At 45.5% G+C, this 17,400-nt stretch overlaps 1 protein-coding gene across 1 annotated transcript; it reads left to right on the forward strand.

The window, feature by feature from the left end:
* Positions 1–13,473: 13,473 nt before the first annotated feature.
* LOC140221888 (uncharacterized) lies at positions 13,474–16,668 on the forward strand. The gene is made up of 9 exons (XM_072291845.1): positions 13,474–13,785; positions 13,880–14,036; positions 14,117–14,292; positions 14,487–14,762; positions 14,852–14,976; positions 15,187–15,304; positions 15,396–15,488; positions 16,439–16,526; positions 16,634–16,668. The coding sequence occupies exons 1-9, from the start codon at positions 13,474–13,476 to the stop codon at positions 16,666–16,668; spliced, it is 1,380 nt and encodes a 459-aa protein (XP_072147946.1).
* Positions 16,669–17,400: the final 732 nt, after the last annotated feature.

Genomic DNA, 17,400 nt, shown 5'->3' on the forward strand with positions numbered 1-17,400 from the left:
CGAGGCACCTATTTATACCTTGCTACAACTGATTTCCTAACCGACTATGATTTCATCTCTAATTCAAAATAACAAATATTTACATACAGATACAGCTCGAGGCAAACACTAATCAACTTTTCTATGGGCCGATCCCCATCTTCATCTGGTCACCGCCTTGGCCCATTTTAGGCCCACATCGGCCAAGCTACTCTGGCTCCCAATCGGCCAGTCTTCATCGACTCCCTCACCTAATCGGCCGAAACACTGTAGCTCTATCGGTGGATTCCCCCAGCCACAGCTTCTTGCTTATCCGCATCAGCCACTTTTCTCTTCTTGACGCCGACGCTAACACGTGTCAAAAACCGGCGTCAACACATGCCCCCCAGTTTCGGAGTGAAATATATCTTTTGCTCCGAAATTTTCTCAACTCCGATTCCTCTCTCCGGAGAAAGCGCAACAATAAATGCGGCAAACCCCTTTTTGGTTCAAAATCTTCGCTTTGATGATTGCATTTTTTTCGAACAAAGCGCCCGCGGGCAACCGCCTTTTTCGAAATTTGCGCAGACGGCATGGTAAAAATTCTGTATTTACCCCTCTCTTGAACCATCCTTCAAATACTCATCTCTTTCGCCGCTTCTTCTTCTTCGGGCACAAAAATTTCCCTTCCGATGAATCATCTCCCGACGCACTCTGGCACCCCTACTTGTTCTACCTCCGAGTGCATTCCAGTGCATTCTGGTTTTCTCCCATTCTTCATCAATCGTGCCAGGCTTCCAAATCCTGATGGCAGTCCTTACAGCCACCATGGCCTTCATTCCGGAGGTAAATCTTCTGATCCCCCCTTTTTCTTTTACCTTTCCACGATTCCCAGATCTATTCTTAGTCTTTTTATATTTTCCCAGGAACTGAGACAAAGAATTACCACCCCCATAGCCGACACCCTTGGACTCATCGAACTTGGCCCTATGGGAGATCCTGATCCAACCGATCTGATTAACCTGGAAACTCATAGGATCCCATTTAAACAATTAACTATGGATTTGGACAATTGGACAGGCACCTTCTAGTCTTGGCCGAATGAAACCCCCGGCTGGAGAGAGTGGTTCTCCAGGATGTCAAACTCCAAGAGAGTCTTTTGGGATGAGGGGAAAATCGGCCACTACATAAATCTGTCCCTGTCTCATATGGAAAGGAATGACTCTCTGCTCATCGCGGCATCTTATTTCTAGTCTAACGCCCTCAATGCATTTCTTTTTGTCCACGGACCGATCACTCCCACTTTGGGCGATGTTCTGATGCTAACCAGCCTTGATATCTCCTCCACCGATACGCCTTTTGATCTTCTAATCAAACCCACTCACCGGCTGGAAACAAAAGCCATTAATGATGTGGAAACGCTTCATTGAGAAGAACATAAATACCAGACCCATCACGGAAAAAGAGCACATAACCTTCTTGATATGTGGTTGGAAAAACACCTTTTCTATGGCAAATCGGCCGGCCCTACTTCCAACATGCAAGCTTTAGTCGAAGCACTAGCAAGAGGCGCTACTATCCCTTTGGGAAAACACTTGCTAGGGTCAGTATACTATATGATGCATCAAATGTCCGTGAAGCTATCATCTGAGGAGCCCATCGGGAACCCTGGTGGTCCCTGGTGGTTTATCAACCTTTGGCTCAATTTATACATGAGCAAAATCTTTAGAGAACGGATTGAAACCAAGACCTTCCCCAACATTGAATTAGAAACTGACCCATTGGCAAGGCGTCGTTGCACCTCTTTTGGAGAAGTTGTATCCTCTTTCCCAGGTAGTAAGCTTACTCCCTCAAGAATAGCCGAATACTTCAGATGTTTTTATAACGGCTTCACCGAAGAAATGACGAGTTGGTATCCATACCAGAGAGAAAGTCCAACTTTTGAGAATCCAGATTGCTTTGACTCGAGTACCAAATCTTTTGACGACGGGATTATCGACATTTTGATCAAACCTAGAATCCTACCGGCAAACTTTTTCTCTGGGAAGGACTCTCTGACATACGAATTCTACAACCCGTCGGTAGCAGCCCGACAACTCGGCTTAAGACAATGCCCATCGAAATTTACTTCGTCGACCGGGTGAAATTTCGAGAGTCGGTCTCAAGAGGATTTGAATATAATAGATTATGTAATCTGACACCGGACTCCAGCACTATAGACCTTAGCACTTGGTTAGTAGCACCTTTTTCTACTCAACAATTCAAGTTATGGTGGGCTGAGTGGAAACAACACTTTTTTTGTGCGACTCCTTGCGGTATATTGCAATCAGCTGGACCCTGCTCACACCGATCCAAACGCAGAAGTAACGAAACTTTCTTGGCTGATTTCTCGCTTTCACTTTTTATGCCACAGAGCTTTCATCACTATCTTCTCTTTTCTGCACAGGTTGATAGCCAAGTGCCCCCAACGCACAGCCGGAGCAGTAGGCCGATAGAGACCCATCATCCGTACCAATGTAGCCTCTTATCGGCTATCATGCCCCATCGATGGAAGATATAGCCACCGGCCGATTGAAGCACAAGCTCAAGATATCCACTATAAAGAAAATGAGCCGTAGGGTACGAGCCCATACCGAATCGGCAATAACTCAGACAGCCGACCAATCGGCCACGGCGTCAGCCGAGCCCTCATCCGCACCAGTCCAAACAGATGTTCTGTCGACGATTCAGGACATCGACCCCCAGGCGGCATCAGAAGCTGGGTCGGCGGTTGCATCTCTCCTGGTGGAGGTTATACAGGTAATCTCACTACTCTAACTTCTTTAAGTGCATTGACAATACTAAATTCATCTCTTCTTATCAGGCTGCACAACTTACTCCAGAGGAGACTGCCCCTCAATTGGCTGATCCCCGAGCAGAAGCTGTACCGCCAGCAAATCTTCTAATTGAGATAAGGAATGTGCTTTTCACTTAGTCTCCCCAATTTTCAACTAAAATCGGCTGATTCTTGGCATAGTATGCTCCAGACATGTCGGTTGTCCCCTTCGAGCAACCATCAGCTATGCGATCTCCAGAGGTAGGAAAACCAAGACCCACATTTAGATCTAATATTCCTTTTATACTCACAAATGCTTCTCTCTCCCTCCTCCAGGAGACTGGCCCAAGCACTTTATCGGCTATTACCAGAGAGCTGATTATTGTTGAATCTTCTTCCTCTGGCGAACTACTGCCGCCCCAAACTCAACTCACCATGGGAAGGGCCTTACATCGTGTCCAATGTCACAGGACCAGGATCATACATGCTACAACAACTCTGTGGCAAAGAAATCACAAACTCCTGGAACATTGAGCACTTATGTTGTTACTACCTATAGTCAGCAGACTAAATGACACTGTACTAAGGCCACCGGCTTCTATGGTTTTTGATTATTAAATTTCCTATCGGCTACTACCAACGACTCATTTTTCCTACAACTAGTGGCTCGCAAAGGCGGGTCAGCTACAACTCGAGCTATTCAGCTCTACGAGCCTGTGTGCTCTGACTTCAACATATTCTCAACAAATCTAGCGGCTTGCAAAGGCGGGTCAGCTACAACTCGAGCTATTCAGCTCTACGAGCCTCTGTGCTCTGACTTCAACTTGTTCTCAACAAGTCTAGCGGCTCGCAAAGGCGGTTCAGCTGCAACTCGAGCTAATCAGCTCTACGAGCCTCTGCGCTCTGACTTCAACTTGTTTCAACCAAATTCCACATCTTGAGCTATTCAGCTCCATGAGCACTCTATTTTTTGACTTGTCGACACAAGTCTATACGAGTTTCTTACAATTCATATAGTGGCCTACAATTTGAGTTATCTCTTGGCTAACAAGTTTCCACGAACTATTCAGTTCCTTAAGCATCAGTTTTTCGCAACAGACAGATAAAGAGTACACAAAACTACTCATTTCGTTTCTTACATGCAACTTTTGTATTAACAAAATTTTGCTGGATTACAACAGATAATCCTATTTTAAGAAGTCAGAGTGTTCAGAGTACAACACAAGTGCACAACAATGACTGCAAGCAACTGCCTACTAGCAGTTACAATAGAAGTTCCAGGCTTTTATTATATCATAAGGATACACTTGAGCCTGGCAACTACTCGCAGTCCACGAGGAAGAACCGCCAAGAAGCGAGGAATGCACGCAAGGAAGCTGTGCTCTAGGCAGTTGTGCCCTTCTCCTCCCCTCGACTGTGGCATACACTGAGACTGGGGCTCCACGCACTCTAGTTCTGCTGCCCTTCATCAACACCCTCTCCCTCCTACAACTACTCAGAACTAGACTTCAAGCACACATCGTGTACTTGAGTCTCATCCCGAGACATTGCAGAGAGAGTGAGCAGTCGGCACCACACCTCCATTCTCGACCAAACAACTGGATAAAGACCGTGAAGATCATCATCCTTCACCCGTGAGCTCCAGCATGGTTACTACCAGAGAGTAGGGGAAAAGACCGAGCACACGGCAAATCCTCCTACGAGGATTCTTCTAGCATCGTAGTTATCTCTCCTAGCGAGGAAATTTGTGGAGGGAATGTGAAACCTCACTATCAGGAATCTTCTAGCACCAGGGCGCGCATTGGAAACTTGCTATTGTCAAAGAGAAGCAACCTAAGGCTAACCATCCCTATACTTGGATCCATGTCTCAGCAACAGCAGCCGGGGGACTATTTATAGCCAGAAGGTTAGGCAGAATAAGTGCATCCATGACTCCACAGTAACTCGACTTGTCCTGCTCAAGGACAAAATCCACGTGAAAGCCTGCCTGAGAAAGAATTAAAATTCACACGTGAACCGTTTAGAACACAAACCACCAAGTCCTTCACAGTACACTCGTGTGTCCTTGCAACATTACGGCAATAATGCAATGATTCACTACGATCACATGCGCACTCTCCACAACCATCTGCAGCCATTGGGGCCTACATGGAAGACTACTCGCAAGACTACACATTGGAGATCTGCAAGCAAGTAGTCATTTATACAATAGTCATCACCCCAAGAGAAACAACAGATACTTGTTCAGACGCATCAAGTCTATCGGTAAAATTACAAGTCAATACAACGACCCGAGACTACTCTAAATTGATAACGCCCGCTACACGCTCAGCTACTGGCTCCAGCTCCTCCAAATACCGTGTATATGTTTCATCGCTACAATCTTCGGTGATACCGTCAGCAACTAGCGCCAAATTTGCCTTTGGATAAAAGGACTTTACAATCGCCAACACTTGCTTGCAAACAGATTTCACCATATTGGTGATCTGGGCTGGTGCGCCCCTCAATCTCGCAATTAAGGGGCATGACTCTACTCCTTCTTTGGGAGGCTCTATCACATCAACCAAAGCCTATGCTGTGTAAAATAATTTTTTAAGATCTTTCTCTTTCTTCTGCAAAGAAACCGCATGAGTTTGACAGCAAGCATAGCTTCAGCCAACATAACAACAAAGTTTCGCCACCGACCCCTCTCTTTTCGCAGTTTTCCCTCACCTCCACCAACTGAGCCATGAGCTGCTCAACCTCATCGGTAGCACGACTATGAGCATTCCTCCAGTCCAGCACCTGACTGCTAAGTCTGGCTTCCTAACCCTTTAGCTCTATAAAGAATAAAGACAATGCAGTCAGAGAGATCGACAGAATACAGAATTATGATCAACAAGGTACGAGTACAAGTACTCGCCCTCCAGTTTCTGCTGCAAAGACTTGTTGCGCGTTGCCAGATGGCTCCTCTCCACTTTAAAATCATGTCTTTCAATTTGAAAGGTTTCAACGGCATCTTGACATTTCTTCAAGAAATCAGCAGTGCGGCGGCGCTCCTCAATAATATCTTTTTCTAACTGCACCACATGGCGCACAGCCTCACTCTGCTCTTGGACAATTTGTATATTTTTGAGGTATCTTTCATATAAATCCCGCACAATCAAACAATTAGTACTCTTCACAAGTATAATTGGTGCTAGGCTACGTAATTAAGCACTCAAATGCAGTTCCAAGAACTCACCTGAGTATAAACCATCATCTGTTGATGCAAAGTCATAAAGTCTGATAACGGTGGCAGCTCTTCTAGGGGATTTTCAAAAATCTCAACTTTCTATGCCAACCCGGGAGCCTCGGCTGCCACACTAGCCCTCACACTCGGTGTAAGGATTAGCTGTTGAGAAAAGGAAGCTCCAACCTCTGAAACATCCTTATCCACTGCACGATCAGCAACTGGCACAACTTCTTCCCAAGATGCTGCGACACCCTTTGAGACTACTACAGCCCCCTCTTCGATGCTCGCCACTATCGTAGCCGCTGCAACCTTGGTTGCGGGAGAAGGTCTGTCATTAACAATCTCGGGGGCTGGCAACGCCGGATCCTCAAGCTAACAAATTACATCCCGCAGTATGGCGGCTGCGAGAGTCACTGCACCTCTGTTTGCGCCGGCTCTTCAATTGTCAAATCAACAACGGGTGCCGCAGCAGAGTCCGCTCCTAACGGATTTTCAACTTGTTCCGAGTTCGTTTCTTCGAAGATAATATCCTCGGAAGTCTTGATATCACACACGATTCAATATCAATAAAGCGACTACTGATAGAAGTTGGTAGTCACATCATTACAATAGAGTACTTACTTAGCGGATCGAGGAGGAACTCATCGATGTTTCTTCATCACGGGGGCTGGCTGTACACTCGGAGCTGGCTCATTAGCCGGTATGGGTGGCAACTCCTCAGTGTTTTCACCAAGACCTGAACAGCTCAGAGACAATGAACGCGCGACTACCACCAGTACTTGTGTACTTACCGCTAGCAGGGACTTCGGGCAAGGTGGCATCAGAAACTGCCTCAGGCGTTTTCACAATTCCACTTATAGCAGCTTCTGACGGGTCGCCCGCTCCACCACTCGAAACTTCAAGTTCAACAGCTTCAGCAGATGTCTCCAAAGAAATAATGTTGGCAGCCGCGTCTTTAGCTATCGTGACTACGTATCAAAAGTAGTCTCGGTAGCTCCGTACGTCGCATCCGCGGCCTCCTCAATGTCCTCATTCACGTCGTCAACAACCTGCAAGCACAAAAGAAGTCAATTAGACTACTCAAGGAAGCTATATAAGTACTCATACTCCAGCAAATAGCTCCTCAACAAAGGTAAATACCGGCGGCGGAGCTTTGAATATCTCCAAATGCTTGCTGACCGATCGCTTGTGCACCACAGTCCGTCTCTTTTTCGGCATTGGAACCTGAACCTCTTCTTCACCAGCATCTTCTGCTGGACACTTCAAGGTGTCGGTTCCAAATTGATAACCTTTAAGAACTCGAGACAACACAAGAGCATGATCAAACAACTTAGAGTCAGATGATGCTATATCTGAATCGCCAAGCAGCTTAGAGTCCTCATCATCCCCCTCCTGCTTTGAAAGATCATCAGGCAAGTGCATGTAGTACACAGATCTCGCATTTTTTTGCAACATCAGCATCAGGAGGAGGAGGAGGAGAAAAGTACAAAAGGACATCCTCCTGCATAAGGAATTACTGGTTGGCAAACATGACGACTACTAATTACAGGTACTCAAAAGGAAAGCAAGTTACCTCTTTGGGCTTATACCAGCTGTCAAATTCTTGAACAGACTCGTCAACTTCGGGCACTCCTTGGAAAGTCTTAAAAAATTTGCCCAACAAGTCTTCAACCAGTTCATCAGATATATCTTCAGCACACACTGATTACAAAGCTGAAAGATGCAAATTCATCAAGCAATTCAGGCTAATTTGCCTCTTGAGTGTCATATATAGGATAATTACCAAAGTTTTAACCTTGGGATTGACCGGGGTGGCTAAAAAGGTGTGATTAATTTGAGGATGCATTACCTTCTCAGGCGTGATTCATTTGAGGATGGTAGACATGTGGAACACAAGGAGTGCCTCTGAAAATACAAATTTTCATATGATGTTTCACAATAAGATCCAAAAAAGCAGTGAACTTGGTGAGAAGAAACATGGGAGGACAGCAAGAAGTGCAAAGCATGAAGACACAGACCATCTCATTTTTAAATGGCCTGTGGCAGTGTTTACATGGTTCTGGGTTAGAAACTCTCTTGGCTGCGAAAGAATCCTTGTTGGGGGTGAGACATATGGAGGATCATAGGCCAAGCAGGGAGGAAGTACAACCAAGAGCTGATTTGTGTGCTAGCTGGAGTTGCTTGGGCATTCTCAAACATTCTAATTTCGCCACCAAAGGTAACAGCTTATAAATCTTCTGGTTACTAGCAATGAACAAAGCTCAGGAGGCCAGCAGACACATTAGGGAAGGAGGAGTTGATGGCCAAGCTTCAAGTGGGCCTGCTTCATCTGAGATCATGCGCTAAAGGGTGGGGAGATGCATGCTATGTGTGGGTGCTGCCACATTCTTGAGTCTGTGTAACGGTAAAGGTAGTAGATCTTAGTATGCAGATATGGCATTTTGTTGTCGCTGGGTGGAGATGTAGCTGTCTGAACAGTTTTTGAACTCATGTTTGTAAATCAGTAAGCCAATAATTTCGCTTTCAATAAAAGCTGGACGGTTTTTGTCTAATGTGCTTAAACCTGACAACTGTTAAACTCAAGGACCAACAACAACAACATGCATTTTGAGAGTTCATGGATCTAGATGAGAATATATCTAATGCGCACACATTGATAATAACGTTGCTACATTGCTTAGTATACTTTTAGCTGATGCCAACTAACACATAGAGATTAAATGCAATACACTAGGTAGTGAACTCACCTCGGCTTCAGGAATATATTCGTCTGCACCTATCCACTCATCCTCAGAGGGAGACAACTTTGGGCGGATTAGGTGCGCAGACGTCAACAAAGTACCGACTTTACTCTCATCATTCCAATCAATTAAAAAACCGGTGGCTCGTGTCAACAATCTGCCATCTACAAATACATATGCTAATTAGAAAAAACAGAAATCATAGCAAAACTGTGTCAATAATCTACCATCCGCAAATGCATGCGCTGATTTGAAATAAAGAAGAAACTGCAAAATCCTAGCTGGTGGGAGTGTTCACATACCAACATATGACGATAGCCCCATAACAACTTTAGCTGCTTTTAGCACTGTCTTTGTTGCAGCGTCGCGGGTAGACACCAATTCTTGTTTTACCAAGCAAGATCGAGATACATGTCGATGAAGCGTAACTAGTTTCAGTTGGCGAGCTGCAAATATGGACATGCTAAGTAAAAAAATAAAATAAAAATAGAAGTCCTCAATGAACATGCCAATTACACACAAAACATTAAAACATATATATCCAAATAAAGGCACCAATTACACTGCCATTGGCCTCACGCCCTCACTTACAAATGAGGCATGTTTCATTGATTTAAGAGTAAATTTTACCTTGTCTGGCATTCTCATCCCTGTCCCGGTACACTCAAAAAGAATTTTCAGCATCCCAAACTCGGTTTACCGTACGGCTGTACCAAACCTGGTCCAACCCGTGTCCACCTACTGATGTGGCATGCCACCATGGATTTAGCCAGGAATTTACCGCCATTTCCATCATGTGAGACGCGCAAGATGCCGTGATAGGGGGTAAAACACGTGGAAACCCCCCGACATTTCCTCACCCTCATTTGGGCTTCCCGACTCCTCTCTATACCGACTGGGAGGCAACGCGTCAGCGACAAGGAAAGTGACCTAGCTAGCTAGGGTTGTTCTGTTCTTTGATCATGAGTGGCATGAAGAAGCAATAGTTGCATCTGAACGTTAGTGGTCTGATGATGCAGACTTTTCGGACGCTGACAACGATGTAGAGTGTGTTGATGATGATCTTTTCAAGGATAATGTGGATAGGGATGTCACAGAACATGGTGTAGCAAAAAGAGCAAGAGATAATTAGTGAGTCACTTTTCATACTATTCTTGCTTTCTGAACGTGCAGGGTCTTCCCACAGTCAGAGGCTCAGAGCATCGGTTTTATGTCAGGCACCTCTACCAAAATTTCCAGGAACATTTCAAGGTGAGAACCAAGAATCGGCTATGGGCATGTCCCCTGTTAACAGAGTGGAATACCAATGGAGCTCATGTGGCGGACTGGACCAAGCTTGGTACTGTAAACTGAGTTTAGGGTGCCGAAAATGCATTTTAAGAATACCGGGACTGGGGTGAGAACGCAGACAAGTTAAGGACCACTTGTGAAATTTATTATTGATCTAATATGTCATCACCAATTAACCATGGTATTTACTCACCAATAACATTAGAGAACGAACTAAAGGACAACAAAAAAGCTCACCTCTTTTCTCATGGTACTTAATTTTCATCTCTTCATAAGCATCCACAAGACTAGGTTTCATCTTGATGAACGGTTCGAAGACCTTCCGGCCGGAGGCATCTTCCCCTTTGACGGTGCGGTAGAGCAAGGGCCAACGGAGGGGGGAGCTGACAGCAGACGAGGCCCGGAGGAGGCATGCTCTGCGAGATCTGATCCCGAGACCGCCGCCCTAGCTCCTTTCCCATCTCTGGGCTTTTTCCTCTTGGCCCGCTGCGACGGCGGAGGTGACTCCGTTCGCGTGGGCAGTGTGGGGGTGCACTGCCTCCGCCGCTTCTTCCTCGCCAATCGGTACCCCGACCCCTCTCCCCTCACCCGTTGCGGGCTGGCCGGCGCCATTTGAGAACGGTGTAGGGTTCGATTTGCCCTGCCGACCTCACGATTCGGGGTGCTCCGTTTGGGGTGCCATAGTTTGGGGCAGGAGAGGTCGATGCACCGGCCGGCCGAACCGATTAAAGAAGATGACCCTGCACATACTGAAAAACTCATACGGGCATATGGACCCTGTAAGTGGCGCGTTTTCCGCATTCCAGTAAAACTCAATGCGGGCCCTAAGAGCAACTCCAAGAGGCTGCTAATCTTACCCCTAATACTTTTTTTAGGAAAAAAGGAGAAAAAACGAACTCCAACAGTCTACCCAAACCTTCCCCAATTTTTTAGCAACGCTAAAAAACATCCTACCACCGCGTATATTTTAGAGTTAGCATTCCTCCCCCAATCCTGATTTCCGCACGCTCGCGCGTCCCTTCCGATGGGCCCAATACGATGACGTGGCCTGTTTTAAAATATTGGGGGCTATTTATTAGCGATCTGCTGTGGATTGATATGTTTTGGGGGAAAATTTTTTTGGAAGAACCCCTAATACATAGTTTTGGGGAAGAATTTTTTAGAGTACTCTTGGAGTTGCTCTAATCTCTATGAATCTACGAGCTTCGGCCCATCTCACACTACGGGAAATAAGAAAATCGCCGAGTGCCAGGGGCACTCGGCGAAGGGCGAAATACACTCGGCGAGCCGTTTGCCGAGTGTAACACTCGGCAAACGGTACACGGCAAACTCTGTGACGGCAAACAAGATTTTGCCGAGTGTTTTCTGTCGCGCACTCGGCAATGGCCAGAAAACACTCGGCATACAATTGTTGAAAAAAATAATAAAAAAAAAACCTGTTCCGCTGCCGCCGCCACCACCGCCAGCACCACCAGCCACCATCGGCCACCACCGCCAGCACCACCGGCCACCACCGCAAGCCACCACCACCAGCACCGCCGCCGGCCGCCGCCGCCAGCCACCACCGCCAGCACCGCCACCGGCCGCCGCCGCCAGCCACCACCGCCAGCCACCGGCCGCCAGCAGCACCACCACCGCCAGTCGGGAGGGGAAGGGCCGGAGGAGAGGGAGGGGAGGGGCGCCGCCCGCGCCGGAGAGGGAGGGGAGGGGTGCCGCCCACGCCGGAGAGGGAGGGGAGGGGCGCCGCCCGCGCCGGCGGATCTGGAGGAGGGAGGCGGCGGCGCCGGAACCGGGGGAGGCGGCGGCCGCACCACCAGCACGTCACCACCATCCACGCCGCCGCCGCCACCACCATCCACGCCGCCGCCACCGCCACCGCCGGCCACCATCCACGCCGCCGCCACCATCCACGCCCGCCGGATCCGGGGCCCCCGACGCGAGTCCCCGCCGGATCCGGGGCTCCCGACGCGAGTCCCCGCCGGATCCGGCGAGGAGGGGCGGATTCCCCGCCGGATTCGGCCGGATCTGGGGAGAGGGGCGGGGCGGCCACGCGAGGGAGGGAGGAAGGGAGAGGAGGGGGAGGGGCGCCGGTAGGAGAGGGAGAGGGAGAGGGAGGGAGGGCGGCGGCGGCGGCGGTGGGAGAGAAAGGTGGGGTAGGGGGGCGTCGGGAGAGGAAGGTGGGGAAGGGGGGCATCGGTAGGAGAGGGAGAGGGAGAGGGAGGGAGGGCGGCGGCGGCGGCGGCGGGAGAGGAAGGTGGGGGAGGGGGGCGTCGGCCGGGGGTGTATTTTGAGGGGGGCGGGCGGGCGTGAAGACGAGGGGGTCGGGGGGTGGGGGCATTGCGGCCGGGTGTATTTTGAGGGGGGGCCAGCTGGTCGCTGAGTGTCCTACGTGGACACTCGGTAAAGGATTTCTTTGCCGAGTGTCCAACGTAGGACACTCGGCAAAGTTTTTTTGAAAAAAAATTAAAAAATATCCAACAGTTTCAAAAAAATACCAAATTTTCACACGAACCAATATATATTCTCTATTGACTATACAAAAAGTTTGGTAGTCAAACCAAACTTGACCGTCACTTCGACTCTAAATTTTATGGAATCCTCTCAAAGTTAGTATTCTTCTTCTGAGATACTTCGGTTTGTAATCATTGTACGTGATGAAATGTGCAAAACCTTCTCAATTTTTCTCCACAGCCTCCACGTACTATATCATCACATCATGACAAATCTCATGATTTTCAGACTTTGCATGTTTTTTTACAATTTAAAAATACTACTGCCACACGTTCATGGTCGTGTTTCCTGAACAAGATGTTCAAAATTTCTTTTCATTTCATGGGTCAGGTCTCAAAATGGGCCAAATAACATGAATATCATTTTTATACTCATTTTGTTCCATAATTTGAATCACTTGCAGTTCATATTTGACTTATACCAAAAATTTCCTTGAAATGCAATTAATTAAATAAATATAGCAAATAAATCTAAAAATATACCAAATTTTAACATGGAGTACCACATGTTGTATGTGGGGAGCAGAAAAATTTTCAGGGTGAAAAGAGAAAAAAAAATATTTTTTTACCGAGTGTCAAAAAAACACTCGGCAAGTTTGCCGAGTGTTTTTTTTGACACTCGGCAAAGAAGGGGGTTTGCCGAGTGTTTTTCATTTGACACTCGGCAAAGTCCCGATTTGCCGAGTGTATTTTTTTTGCCGAGTGTTTTTGGCTTGGTACTCGGCGAAGAGCTTGTTTGCCGAGTGCTCGAAAAAAAAACACTCGGCAAAATAAATACACTCGGCAATTATCTGGTTTCCCGTAGTGTCAGTAACAACGAGCCAGCTAGCATGCATGGGTTCGTTGCATGCGGGGTAGCAAATCGAAAATTCCCCACTGGTTCCTCGAGTCAATCGATCAAGCCGCGACGGAGGCGGAACAGTGGGCGGCGATCGGCCAAGCCGCATGGCACCGACCGCCACGCAAGAGGAGGGGGGACAGGCTTCGGGATCCCGGTCTAGGGCAGGGCGGCGGCACACCCCGACGCCCGCGGTGACCGACTCGCCGAGCGGCGCCTTCATCGCAGCGGGGCAGGAGGAAAAAATTAAAGCCACCCCGGAGGAATCCGAGAGGGAGAGGTGGAAGCGGAAGAGAGCTAGGGCGGCGGCCGACAACAGAGGCGCGGATGAAGAGGTCGAGAAGAAAGGCGCCAGGAGCACGGAGGCTGCTGCGGCGGCGGACTCTGCCTCAACTGGCGAATGGCATCCCTCCTCTGCGGTCAGCTCTCCCCTGCGTTGGCCTTGTCTCGGCAAAAGAGAAACCAGAATTGACCCGGCCATTGAGCTGTTCACAATTGATGTATATTGCTGAGCATGTATGTGCATGGAACCAACTCAAGCTGGTCACAATTGATCCATATGTGCCTCGTTCATGTATGGTAACGAAACATTTGGTTGCTGTTCGTGAGTCTGCAACTGAAATAGTTCTTGAAGGAGCCAAAGTTATTTTTAGCTTTTCATCCAATGTCGGTATGTAGCACATTGCATTGGCACTATTTAGTGTTTTCCCCCTATGCTTTGTGTTTTCTAATCAGTTATTGTATCGACAAATGGTGAACTGATGGCACAGTCATCTGGCTTTCTCATTGATTGGGACGAGGACAGTAAAATGGGCACTGTTTTGACTTCTGCACTTTTAATCTGCACAAAGTATCCATCTCTAGACAAGTGGTTAGCTACAGGAGAGTATCTGCCTAATGCTGAGCTGAGCTCACATACAAACTGCGTGGCTGAAATGTAGGCCTTATTTCAGTTGACGTCTAGAGTAGTAAAATGTGTAGTTTGGGGTTATTATTGGTGAGCCTATGGGTTAGATACCTCCCATTAGAAAGTAGAGGAAGCAATGCACATTTGTGTTGATATTACGATTATATCCCAAGAATGTAATGCATGTCTTTTTGTATCCATGCATCTTTCCAGGTTTGCGTCCATCTATTGGATAAAGATGAGACGACTGTACCTGCACGTTTGCTCCATTATGACAAGCACTTCAACATTGATCTATTTAAGGTTCATGTGGACTCATGTGCTAAAATTCCTAGCTTCAACAGTGAGGTGAGGTATGGTCAGGAAGTGTCCGTGCTCGGTAGAGACAAAGATCTGAATCTGAACATTAATCATGGGAGAGTTCAATTCAACAGCCCAACTATATACGAAATACATCACTATATGTTCATGGGTTGTATCATTAATCAGGTACAAATAATCTTCATTGTGATTGTCTCAGAAATCATTATTAACTTATGCTGCTTATGGTTCTAATGTTGACACTTCAAATGTTTTAGTTTGGTATTGGAGGACCGGTGATTGACTTTAATGGACAAGTTTTTGGGGTGGTTAGTATTCCAGGAATGGGATTTATCCATTCCTCCATTATTCTGAAGTGTTTGGACATGTGGAAGAAATTTGAGTAAGTTCTTTTTTCTTGGTTCTGTTGTTATTGCTGTATAATGTTAGTTATGAACAATGTCTCGAGGAAACTAGACTAATCTTGTTGTGGCCAATTTCCATCAGATATCTAGATAAAAAAACTTCATTTTAACTAAAATAAATTATTTAATAAGGCTTACGCGATAATGTTCGTAGTTTTTGGAATCTAATAAATGGAAATTGTTTATAGTTGTGTCCCTTGGCTGCATATAAGGATGAAGTTTTCAGCAATGAAATTTCTAGATCCAGCTCGTGTGGAGAACATATTCCACAAGTGTAACATTAGTTCAGGTCTAATTGTTGCAAAGGTATCATTGTCTACTATTCCTTATGTTCTTTAACAATGTTTACTTTTTGCATCACATATTATCTAGTGGTGTGTGACAAATTGAACTATAGGTGTCCCTTGGATCAGTTGTTGAGAAATCAGGCATTATAATTGGTGATATCATTGTGTCCATCAACAGAGAGTGCATTGCCACTACTGTTGAGGTAGGTATTTGCAAAGGTGATATGTTATTTTGTGAGTGAAGTGTGGATATAAATTAACTCAAACATTTATGTTGTTTCTATCAGTTGGAGAAGTCCTTTTGCTCATGTGTGAGAATCATCTTGACATAGAGATACCGGTAAGTTTATTTGTGCGATGTCAACTGCAGTTTATTTGTATATCCACTATAAGGTTCCTTATGTTTATCTATTTTTAAGTTGTAGACCAAAGTATCTCATCATCTATATGAATTTTACTCTTTATTCCCCCAATACCATGTGGTAACATCAGGAGCAACAGACAGAGTAACCTGTTGAGCTTGTAACAGTACAAGATCCCATTTATATTTTGGCATGCCTGTTAACCATCACCTAAAACCTTATTGCCATTGCTTAGTATATCATTGACTCACTCATACTAAAGACATGTATCATAAAGAGCGGGATATTATTGACCAAGGTTTATCAACAATCTAGTTAGCCTCTCATTATCTGGTATTATTACCATCACAAATGACGATTTCCCTACCTTTCAAATAAATATCTTGATCCTTAAGTAGTTCAGCCCAACAAGATGAATCATCTGCGTTTTGTTTTTTCATGACAATACCTCCGGAACTTCAACTTTCTTGGTTTTGCCCTTGTAGACCTTCTTTGACTTGATGATGTGCATAACTCTTGTGGGCGTTTGCCATGAACTTTTTCACAATTGGGGCTACCAGAATTATTATGATCAATACGATGTGTCTCCCCCATATATGACCTTAGTAGGAGCATATCTGATTTTTCTAGGAAGTAGGTTTTGGGTATGATGTTACCAGAACAAGAGTAGAAAGCGTTCTTATAGCAATTCTTGTCACTTACTCTTATAAAATTTCTGAAGTTTTCTTCTCTTGTTCGATTTTTCCCTTTTACCACTATCCTTATCATTTGAATTGTTTAAATACATACAGGTTGATGTATTCCACACGCTCAAAGGTTCCACCCGCACAATAAATTTGAGATTAAATATAACAGATGAAGTGGAGGTGTTTGCCAAAGGTATGCATCTCTTCTTTATACTACAATAAAGCTTATAGCAAATGCATATGGATTTGGAGATGGGACTGATGTGGTTATATGATTTTGCATGTGTTCCATTCTTCCAGGCAATTACCTGGTCTCTGCTAGAGATTGTGCCTAGCTCTTTGTTGATGTGGTCAGCGCAGGTATTCTTACTCTATTTTACTTTAGTTGCTAAATATTAATATACAAATATTTTTTCCTCGAACATGCAAAAGAGTTGCGTATCTTTGTATTATAGAGAGAAAGAAACTGTCCCTTACAAGATCAACCACCTTATTTCACCATCACCAAGGAGATATCAGGAGATTTTTATACATCTTATGAACCAATCACCTAACAAGGTAGTAATCTGGAAAAATGAACAAAGATTGATCCATTATATTATCTTTTTATTGCACTTTTAGGTCTTTCCTTTCTACGAAGTAAAATAATATAATAGCCTTAATGATTCAAGATGTGTAAATAACTTCATTGGATATAATGTATTACTACATTTGTTTGTGAAGAAGCTGATGACTATCCCTTTAGGAATAATGTATTGACATATGAAAATATATGGTTTGGCATGTTTCAGGTTGGAAGATCTTTTGCATGTTTCTTAAAAGATTTGTTCAGGAGCTAGTTGCATTGTGATTCATATCCTGTTAGAAATTTCAACTCTTTTTTGCTTCTGAAATCTTTCTTGGTCAGCAAGATCTTTAATTTTGCAGGTCGAAAAGTCAGAAGAGTATAACGTTTCACTCCCTCAATTGCCTATTCATTATGAATTTCTCTTTCTAACTAACTGACTGTTGTATTTAACTGAAAAAACTGACTTCTGTGCATGTTCATTTGATGAAGAATTATAAAG

The sequence above is a fragment of the Setaria viridis genome, chromosome 2, assembly GCF_005286985.2.
Source record: "Setaria viridis chromosome 2, Setaria_viridis_v4.0, whole genome shotgun sequence".
NCBI classification, from domain to species: Eukaryota; Viridiplantae; Streptophyta; class Magnoliopsida; order Poales; family Poaceae; genus Setaria; species Setaria viridis.

Coding starts and splice junctions, on each gene's coding strand:
- LOC140221888 (XM_072291845.1), top strand. CDS start 13,474: ATGGCACCGACCGCCACGCAAGAGGAGGGGGGACAGGCTTCGGGATCC. Junction 15,489..16,438: donor GCATTGCCACTACTGTTGAG/GTAGGTATTTGC, acceptor AAATACATACAG/GTTGATGTATTCCACACGCT. Junction 16,527..16,633: donor AGTGGAGGTGTTTGCCAAAG/GTATGCATCTCT, acceptor CCATTCTTCCAG/GCAATTACCTGGTCTCTGCT.